The 10812-nt window shown below is 36.8% G+C and overlaps 1 protein-coding gene across 1 annotated transcript in view; it reads left to right on the forward strand.

Moving 5' to 3' along the window:
- The window catches only part of LOC126766542 (disintegrin and metalloproteinase domain-containing protein 12), a 117383-nt gene that overhangs the window by 101018 nt on the left and 5553 nt on the right, over nt 1-10812 (forward strand). The window contains exons 3-9 of the mRNA XM_050484299.1: nt 960-1148; nt 1276-1424; nt 5420-5585; nt 5658-5831; nt 8008-8206; nt 8278-9438; nt 9505-9637. Coding sequence (XP_050340256.1) covers nt 960-1148; nt 1276-1424; nt 5420-5585; nt 5658-5831; nt 8008-8206; nt 8278-9438; nt 9505-9637 — 2171 coding nt within the window. The remainder of the gene's footprint in view (nt 1-959; nt 1149-1275; nt 1425-5419; nt 5586-5657; nt 5832-8007; nt 8207-8277; nt 9439-9504; nt 9638-10812) is intronic.

The following is a 10812-nucleotide window of genomic DNA, read 5'->3' on the forward strand; positions in this document are numbered from 1 at the left end:
AACAAAAATAACATGACAGCTTGACACGACTCACGCGTGATCTGTCAAAAGGAGGCTAATGAAAAAGTGCTTCCACTTGGATCACCCGTTATATATTTTTAAGCACTTCAAATCAATACAATTTTTACCATTCCGGTAATAAAGATCTCCCAAATTTTTGTGATTGCAAATTTGCACTCAAAAATATATAATGTATTCTTCATAGCACATGTGTTAACTCTTTTTAGCTATACTTTAGCGGCTACACCTCGTTGAAGAGCTGCCGCTCACAGTACTTAAAATCTACACAGTTCATGTAGGGTTTTCAATTTCGCAACCCAAGAGTCACATCTATCACTTACAACACTCGGAGGCAGGCTGTCACTTATTTCTTGTATGGCGATGTGAGCGATGGCAAAATTCTGCCCAAGCCACTGCACACACTTCAAATGGGAGTGTTCAAGGTTGGTCTGTGTCCTTTGTGCTGTTCTGCTAAAGGATGTGCCTTTCTGCGCTAAAATATGAATTTCAAACATTTCATTCAGGAAAATTGCAAAACGCCCACAATTTGCATGTTGAAATTAAATTTGTCTGCGGTAATATGATCGGCCGCCGGACAATTATTAAGCGTTTAATAGGTTAAAAGCAGTCATTGGCTATCCAACTGGCTGATGGTGGTCCCCATATTTTATAGCACTCCTGTGTATATGTGTGTATTGGTAAATTAGGCTTATTGGCAAAGTAATTTCGTGGGTGCGGCATCCCGCTTACAACTCCTCAACCATTATTCAATGGAATGCAAATATAAAACGACAATTTAATGATATTTTTGTGAGTTTCAAATGATTTATTCCTAATTAGGTGATTAGAAAATTTCCCGGAATTAAAGAGAACAAATATGAATTTTATATCAAGACTTATTTATTTATGAAAAATAATAATTATTTTCAACTCAACGTAATCATATTTTTCCTTTCCAGGAAGGTCAACATGTTCCGCACATAACACTCACGTACCAGCATGAAGGTCAACGCGTACACATTGACCTGCATCGCAACGATGAGTTACTGCCAGCCGAGCATTTCCTCCGCTATCAGCATTCGAGTTCGCCAACGGGGCGTGTGGTAAAAAATTTCACAAAGACTGAATTGGAATTATGTCATTACCAGGTGGGTTGTGCTTACAATAAAAATATTGTTGTTATAAAAAATTTCAAATTTTTTATTTTCAATTTTTTTCTGCAAAATACATATAGTTTTTTAATGAAATTATTAATTTAATTTTTTCAATTCAAAGGGCACTATACGCGGCAAACCGCTTTCCAATGTTGCCATATCCACTTGTAATGGCGGTGGTGTCAATGGTCTGGTTTACGATGGTACCGACACATATTTCATACACTCCGGTAGTGATGGGCGGTTGCAGGATGATCATTTTTTATTTCGGTAAGTTACAAAACTAAAACCAGATTAGATTATGACGTCTTGTAGTTTGGCTACCAGTGGATTACCATTTTCGTAACGAATCGGAATCGGTCCAACAATCGCCTTGAAATAGAAAAGTAATACTTAGATTTGAAGCATTTTCAACACATTTGTTTTCTTTCGCTTCTATTCTACAATATAAGAGCTGTGTTCAAAAAATAACAGGGATTTTAAAATTAAAATTTCGCGGCTTTGGAGATTCTAATTGTCAAATTTTTCGATTATGTTGATATTCATGCCTCTGAATCACGATACAATTTTCAGTTGTATTCATTGCTTACTTTGACTGTAGCAGCCGCTAAGGTTAGTTAGACCTGTTTTTATGAGTTTGGCGATTTTCGCTGGTTAAAACTCACATTTCGTAGTTTGTTCGAGAACACTTGGCCAAAAACAATACTGTAACGTTGCCCGAGCAGCCTCCATATTCGCCAGTCATCTTTCCAGTTCCCAAAAAGAAAGAGAACATAAAAGGGCCGTTGTTTTACAAGATAGAAGTCGCTGATAGACCTAAAGGCTTTTTTAAAAATCGAGTTTGAGAAGTATTTCGACGATTGGAAGAATCCTTGGCATAAGTTCATAATATCGAATGGGGACTATTTTAAAGGCGAAAACTTTAATGTAGACAAATAAATAAAAATTCAAAAATCGAAAATTCAGCTTATTTTTTGAACACATCTCGTATTTATTGCTGAGGGTGAAACACCGAGTTCGACAACCTTTTTGGTTTCGGATATCATAGTTTTTTCCGCCAAAATAGGCTTTTATAGCTTCAAAAACAGTCACTTTTTGGACGACCACTACGTTTAGTATCTTCGGTTCTCTTACGGCATATACGTGTATTCAACTATTTACTTCGTCGTTTCACCTGGATAAATTTGATAAATTGCCAAATATTGTCAGCCCAATTTACTTGGAAAGCGTTAACCAACATTTGGATGTTTTTTTTTGCACCTACAGTGTCGGATAAAAAACTATGCTTTTGGAAGAACAAGTTCTACAGATGTCGGATAAAACTCAACAAACATTAACAGGGAAGAAGTGGTAATAAAAACAAGTAAGGAAGGGAAGGATTGACTCGCATTTGGAGAATCAAGTTCATGTTCGCCATTTACAAATACCGTATTTGTGTAAAGTTTTATTCCGCTATCATCATGATATAAACCAGATTGAAAACAAAATGGCGTTATATTGGAAGAAGGCGTGGTTGTGAGAATATTTTGTACATGTTATCAGACAGATTAATCGGGAAGAAGTCCACGGTAAATAAAAAAAAGCTTCCTTCTGCCACAAGTGTTTCTGACTTTTTTTGTTAGTCGGTTAATGCACTTTTTGAAACGAGCTTGGATGGAATAAATGACACACATATGGAGCCAAGAAATAGTAATTTCAATTTCATGCACGGACGGACAGACGGACGGACGGACGGACGGACAGACAGACATCCGGATTTCAGCTCTACTCGTCACCCTGATCACTTTGGTATATATAACCCTATATCTGACTCTTTTAGTTTTAGGACTTACAAACAACCGTTATAAAAATAATTGCTACCCAATAAAATATTTAAAACGAATTTATTTTCATATTCAGCTAAAATTCAATGAGCTATGTAGCACGAATTTTTTACTTTTTTCCCTTCTGCTATAATTTATAAATTTTAAATAAAAGTTAAAAAATAAAATTGAATTGAATATATTACGCGATCCTTCTTTTGCAAAAAAATTATTCTTCTAGTGGATCTATGTAAAAAGTTACAACGGAATATGGATGAGACTTGAGTTAGTCCAATGAGTTTTGTCCGACACTGTATGTATATAAGCTTTTGCCTTATAAATCATTATACCGTTTATATACGCAAAAAAAGTGAAGTGATGTGTGAAAAGCTAAATATATATTTTATCGACGATTGTGATTCGACGTCTGCTAAAGAATGTCTTTGAACTCAACATCCGCTGCTAAATTCAATAATCCAAAAAAGGATAATGAATACATATGTTTATATGTACGAGTATGTGTGAATATGTAAATGAGGTTTCCTTTTTAAGCTAATTACATCATTCTAATTTAAAAATTGACAATACATGTTGATAATAATAATGAGACATTTGCAGCTTGGCTAAGTTCTCGGCCGAGCTTTTTCTTTAATTAGAAAGTGTAGTTGAGATTAACGAAGGTCGTTTCATTACTCAAGCATTTTGAATTCTTAAATAATTCTATGATAGGGCGCAGAGGACCGGGACACGATAACGGTAGTACTTTCTTTTCGATTCATGTGTACAACTCCTACATTCGCTGAATCCTTCATAAGCTATAAGTGCGATAACTCGCAGTTCGGTAGCAAGCATATTATGATACGATATATACCTCCAACACTACATATGGATGAGTTTAAAAAATAATCTTGTAGATCTCCAAAACTTGTATATTTAAATCTCAAACTATGGCAAGGCTCTTAAAATTCAGTGAACTACCTGTATATTAGACTTAAGCTAACACTAATATTTCGAATAAAATTATCTCTGATTTTTCGCTTTAGTTTAGACTATATCTATTGGTCTATACGTGAAATATATCTCAAAAAGTTGGTAATGGTGTTAATTCTTAGACATATTTAAGCTGATTTATTACCAAACGTTTTTTTAATGTTGGTATGCCTATATCTTCCCCGAGGCCCATAAAACAAGTATACCATTATCCACCGGACTTGTAAAAAAATATTAAATTGACCGAACACGAATTTTCAAGAATTGAAAATAAGCAACAATCGTTCAATTTACTAGATAATATGGTAGCTACATTAAAAATTTCAAAATATGACGTGCGAAAGTCTCCGAGTACCATCGCCCTCCGATCGGAAAATGCAATTTCTAGAAAAAAAAATTTGAAGTGTTGTGCTCTGAAGCTTACTGACCTAAACACTTCCACAGTACAGCAGATTGAACCAAGTGAATATTTTTTAGATCTAAACCTTGGATCTAATTGGATAACACAAACATTCTACCAAAGTAATTGCTCTTTTTTTCGAAAACATCCATATTTGAGAGGGAACTTGAACCTTTTTTTTAACCTTGACAGGGGTATATTAAGTTTTGTAAATGCGCAGTGATCTTGATATTACGGAAATAAGAGTTAACTAAATGTATATGTTGTTCTTGCCGTAATTTAGGACTAGACTTTACTACATTTCCGCTATACTTATGTACATATATTTACAGATATATCGGCACTTCTTAAAGATTTACTATAGCAATTTGAATAGTTCTTAAAGAAAAAAGAAGATCGAATGGCTCATGATGGTACAAATTTAGAGATTCTTCAGCAAAAAGACTCTTACTCATTTTATTACACATTCAAGTGAGTAGAGGTATATACATACTTACATACATATGTATAGGCGAAATTATTTCTTTCTGACATTCCAAAAATAGTTTTCTAATATCTTTATTAAATTATACTTTCCTTTTTGGCCAGTAGAACTTAAAAGTAGTCAGAATGTCTCCGCTATCCATTAACGGATAGCTACCGGCTGGTCTGCCTATTTTAAATTTGATGGCTTGTCCAACAAGCGGGCGAGTTGGCTTTTCGTGTGGCCACCTTTTGAGTCAATATTTGTTCAACGCATGTCGGCAAACACGCCGCTGCTGTTTTAGCCACTTTAACCGACGTCGCTACTCGCCCACACTGTGCCACGGCCGATGGTATTGAATAAAACAAACGTGTCTACTCGTACCATATGAATGCATGTTTGTTTGTCTGTTGAAGGCGGAGCGTGTTTGCGTATAAATTACACACTAGCATATCTTCTTCGCTTTCTTCCGTTCGCACTTCCGTTAAGGCATAAAATATTTGCAAAAACAGTTAGCTACATTTCATGGCTAATTTGTGGCTTGTAAAAATATGTAAAGCAAAATTTTTTTCTTTAATTGGCAATTATTGTTTTGCTTTTTAAATTATAGACATGCTGATTTGTTGAATAAAAATGCAACCTGTGGCTACGACAGTGCCACCGACAACCACGCACACACTCCTTTCGGGAAGGTTGAGAATTTGCGGCGAAAGAGTGGCGACTCGCCAGAAGCACCAATGCACTTAGACGGTTCGGAAATCAATCGCATTTTAAGGGTGAGTATCATTTATTGAGCGGATGTAAAATTTTTCCTCTATACTTTTGTCTATCATTCAATTTAATTGCAGTATAAAAGATCCTATGAGAATAATGATGTGATACGCGGTCCTTACAATGCCAACAAACACTCGTCCTATGTAGAACTTGTTATTGTGGTTGACAATAAATTGTATAAATCGTTTGGGGAGAGCTCGAAGAAAGTACATCAGCATTGCAAGGACTTAGCCAATATAATCAATGCGGTAAGTTGACTAAATTTAACATAATCATATGGACATTGCAATAGTCATGCTGTTAATTATAATATAGTATGACAGATGAGAACATTAGATCGATTAAGATTTCTTTCAAAATATCTTACTTTAAGTTTTTTATTTCTTTAAACTTTTGCAGTTCAGGACCATAAAAACCTTTAATACTCCTATCCGCAAAAATAGCAAGAAAGTATATCCTAATGAAACATGTTTTGAAGTTAGAAAAGTTTTAGAACACAATATTATTTATTGTGGCTCAACTTAAGAAGAATATCATCTCTTTCAAGGTCTTGATAATGATCTCAAAAGAGATGGCAACTGCAGCTATTAGAATCTTATAAATATAAACACAAAATCGCCAAAACCATAGTAATCTATCATCCTTTCCGTACTTCATATCTGAACCTCAGAGTACGAGAAAAACACTAAAATCTATGGAAATGCTGTGCACTTAAGGGGGTAGTAAGTTTAATTCGAGCGAAAAAAAAGCATATTTTCAATCATTTTTTTTTAAAGATACAATCAATATTTATTTATTTGTATAATTATAGCATAATTACACCATGTTTAGAGAATATTCTGTGAAAGTTTGATAGAAAAATATTAAAAAATGAACAGGTGACAGAGAATCTTCGCAGACGTTCCAAAAAAAATTGATTCGCGGTGAACCGCATAACTCATGACTGGATCATCTGAAATTAAAAAACCAAATTTATTTGATTAGTTGATAAGTTTCCTCAGGTACGCTGTCGAGTTTTTTTTTGTTTTAATGATTTTTCAATTTTTTACAATGCTCGGAACTCAAAACACTGATTTTTCATCAAAAAAATAAGAAATTTTGTTGTTTAAAAATAAGTTAAAATTAAAAAAAAAACTCGACAGCGTTACGTCACAATTTATGTTAAGAAAAAGTGTGTAAAATTTCAAAAGGATCAGTAGATTTTGAGCTACAGAGTTCACCGGCTTCGAAAAAGTGAAGTGTGAGAAAAACACGTTTAAAGTTTCACAGCCGCTCACAATCAAATCGGAGAGCGGAGACTTACAAGTGTATATCTCCGTCAATTTTGCTTTAATTCTCAAATTTTCACAGAAAAATCTTAAGATATTGTACATTAATATAAAATAAAAAAATGCAAAAAAAAATACCTTACTACCCCGTTAAAAATAGCAAATTTCCAAACACATTAAAGTCTTAAGTCTTCTGTTCATAATAATAATTTAAGGGGTCAGTAGGGTAATCTGGCCTGTTTTTTTTATAATTTATTTTTCATAGAAATTTTTATTCTACAATAGAACTTTTTTCACATATCATGAGGTACTTATAGCGTGGAGTGTATGTATAAACAAATTTTTTCGGAATTTTTTGATGATATCTGTCGGAGAAATGGCTGGGTGAATGAGATGCGTTTTTTCGGCGGACACGATTCTCATGTTTATTCTTAAAAAGTACGTGAATGGTTATCGTCCCTACTAGAATCATGAAAAAATGTTGATAAGTAAAAAAGTAAATTAATTTTTCCCCATGTTTTTTTACATAAATTTTGTCATAACATTGTCAATAAATTACAAAAAATTATAAATCTAGTTGGAACGATAGCCAGGTGTTTTGTAAACATTAAAAAAAAATTAAGCATATCGGTAGAGTAGTTCGACCGGAATCATATCCGTCAGTTTAAAAAAGTGTGTTGTGAGAAAAACGCGTTTAAAGTTTGAGGTGTGCACTCCGAGCGATCCGAACGTCGAGCGGTATAATTTATTTTTGGGCCTTTTTCGAAACCTTCCAATGGTAAAGTGGGCTCGTACATTAATTCTAAGGGTATAAGGGAACAGAACATTCAAAAAAAAAATTCTTGAAAAAAGATTACCCTACTGACCCCTTAAAAAAATTATGTAAACAAAATCCAACATTCACCGAACGTACGACGTGCTTGATGGACTTCGGCCTAACTCAGCATTTCAATATCGGTTCCACAATGTGAAATTTTCAGGCCTTCAAAATAGATGTGTTAATTTGACCTCCAATTTTAATAATATTAAATAAACCAAATAGACTAAATTCTAATTACTTTCTTAAAATAATTCTGAAACAAAAGGTTAAAATTACCTAATTAACCAACTTTACACTTAATGAATTGCTATAATTTTTATTTTTCTTTCCCTCAAGTTATACGTACCATTGAATATCTTTGTCGCTCTGGTGGGTGTGGTCATCTGGAACGAGTACAATGAGATTGAGTTTTCTACTGATGGAGATCTAACGCTCCGCAACTTCCTCAACTATCGGCGAACCAAACTGGTGCTGGACCATCCTAATGATAATGCGCAGTTGCTGACCAAAGAGCAATTTAGCGGCGGCGTTGTTGGTAATTAACGATTGCAACTGTGGTAACAAAACTTACGGACAAATATATAATACATTTCATTCCACATATAGGCAAAGCGTTGAAGGGTCCCATTTGCACGCACGAGTACTCGGGTGGCGTTTCGAATGAGCACAGTCAAATTGTAGCTGTTGTGGCCACCACAATGGCGCACGAAATGGGCCACAACTTTGGCATGGAGCACGATTCGTCCGACTGTAAGTGCCAGGATGAGAAATGCATAATGTCAGCTTCGTCCACATCTGTGGTGCCGGTGCATTGGAGCAGTTGTAGCATTGACCAGCTGAACATAGCTTTTTCGCGTGGCATGAACTATTGCCTACGCAACAAACCCACCAAGTTGTTCGAGTCACCGCAATGCGGCAACGGTTTCGTGGAGCCCGGCGAGCAATGTGACTGTGGGCTGCCCAACTACTGTGAGAATACCTGCTGCGACCCGTACACTTGCATGCTGCACACAAACGCGTCTTGTGCCACTGGTGAATGCTGTGATTTGAGTACATGTCGTCCCAAAGCGGCCGGACAGGCATGCCGTGTGGCCGAAAACGAATGTGATTTGCCCGAATACTGCACCGGCGAGTCGGAATACTGTCCGGCAGATGTGTTCAAACGTGACACCGAAGAGTGCGACAGCGGACAAGCTTATTGCTTCCAAGGAAATTGTCGTTCGCACTCGCAACAGTGTCGCATACTGTGGGGACCGACCGGTGAGAGCTCAGAGCATTGCTACAGCAAAAATGTTGAAGGCAAGCGTGGCGGCAATTGCGGCTTCGATCGCATCAACAACACATTTATTCGGTGCGAGGACGAGCACGTACGTTGCGGCATGTTGCATTGCCGGCATTTGAATGAACGGCTAGAATTCGGCATGGAATCGGCTGCAGTGCTGTCGCATTCATTCATCAATCATGAGGGCAATATAGTGCCGTGTCGCACAGCGCTGGTCGATTTGGGGCTACAAAGCACAGATCCCGGACTTACGCCTAATGGCGCCAAGTGTGGCGAAGACAAAATGTGTGTCAACCAAAAGTGCCTAACGATAGAACGTGTACGTGCCACAGGGCTCGGCAGGCAGTGTCCAGATAATTGTAATGGCAATGGTGTATGCAACAGTCTCGGCAATTGCCACTGCCATGTAGGCTACTCGGGCACAACATGTCGCCTGCCAGGACCTGGCGGTTCAATCAACAGTGGACCAGCATCGTCACCGACCAGTAAGTGCAAGATATTAATTTTTCACAAAATGTGTTCATACATTTCCGTTTCTTTCGTTTCAACAGGTCATCAAGCTTTCCAGAACTTCATGTACATCTTTTTCTTCGCCGTTATACCGTTTATGGTGTTCATTATCTGGCTCTCTTACTATATACGCAATCGGCGCTTCTTCATTGGCGGCAAGCTGGCTGAAAATATGTATGTATCCACGCCGCACAAGTCGGTGTGCTCATTTACCACTTCCACTAGCAATACAACTTCCTCCCACTCTTCCAATACTTCTTCTAACTTATCTTCTTCTTCAACTGCATCTTGTGTTTCGTCTGCGAGCGCAACTAAAAAACTAAAAGGCACAACACTAGGGTCCTGTGCCAAACGGGGCCAACTCAAACATTCAAACACATTCCACACAAGCACACAAGCGAAACCGTACACTAGCACGAACACGACAACAAAAACAACAACAGAAAGTCAAAAACTAATCAGTCAAAGTGCATCCACTAATAATCTAGCGCGCATCCATAACAATTTGCATTTATCTAAGAGTAAAACTAATGAAGATTTCAATAGCACTAAGCCCAGTAATAAAATCGTATCGGTGGCGGAGATAAAAAAGAATTTCACACAAAATAGTAATCTAAACAAAACCAAGTCGGCAGCAACACCAACCAAAATACCAAGCATACCAGCAAGTAATGCTTCTGCAGCCACTCCGACAACTACACTAAAACGTAAACTGAAAACACCAACCAATCACCAAACACTCCCGACGAGAGCAAATCAACATCACATTCCGGATGACGATAGCTCCACGGGTAACACACTCGCTAACGGTCAGACTAATACTATGCGTCGCAAGCTAGAAATTACCGATATACGCTTGCAGGCAACGACTAATCCGCATGCGCTGTGCGACGGCGCACAGTTCATAGCCAGTGATCGCGATAGGTGTGTCCAAAAATTGGTTAGCCAATACCAAAAAACCAACTAAACTAGCTTTTAGCCATTCGCTGGCGCTAATTGAATGAAATAAAATTTGTTGATAAATACGCAAAGATTTGCATTATCTGTGCCGATAAAGAATATCTGTTGCAGTCAGCATTTAAACTAAAAAATGTTATTAAAGTGAATTTGAGTCTCCCTTGTCGGCGCAGATATGTTTGTGTAAATAAAGATATTGAAATTCTGACAAAATGAATAAACAAATTGGTTGCTGTTGCTGCTTTGTAGCTGAACACTTGTCGCTTGAAATCCCGTTATATTCGCATGTGCTTTCAATTCATTACATTAATTATTTGCGAATTATTTAAGGTGTTAAAAGTTTACTGTCTGATGTGCATGTCTTTCGAGTTCTGTAAATTAGTTCTAAGTTT

This window comes from Bactrocera neohumeralis, unplaced genomic scaffold (genome assembly GCF_024586455.1).
Source record: "Bactrocera neohumeralis isolate Rockhampton unplaced genomic scaffold, APGP_CSIRO_Bneo_wtdbg2-racon-allhic-juicebox.fasta_v2 ctg165_3, whole genome shotgun sequence".
Lineage (NCBI taxonomy): Eukaryota > Metazoa > Arthropoda > Insecta > Diptera > Tephritidae > Bactrocera > Bactrocera neohumeralis.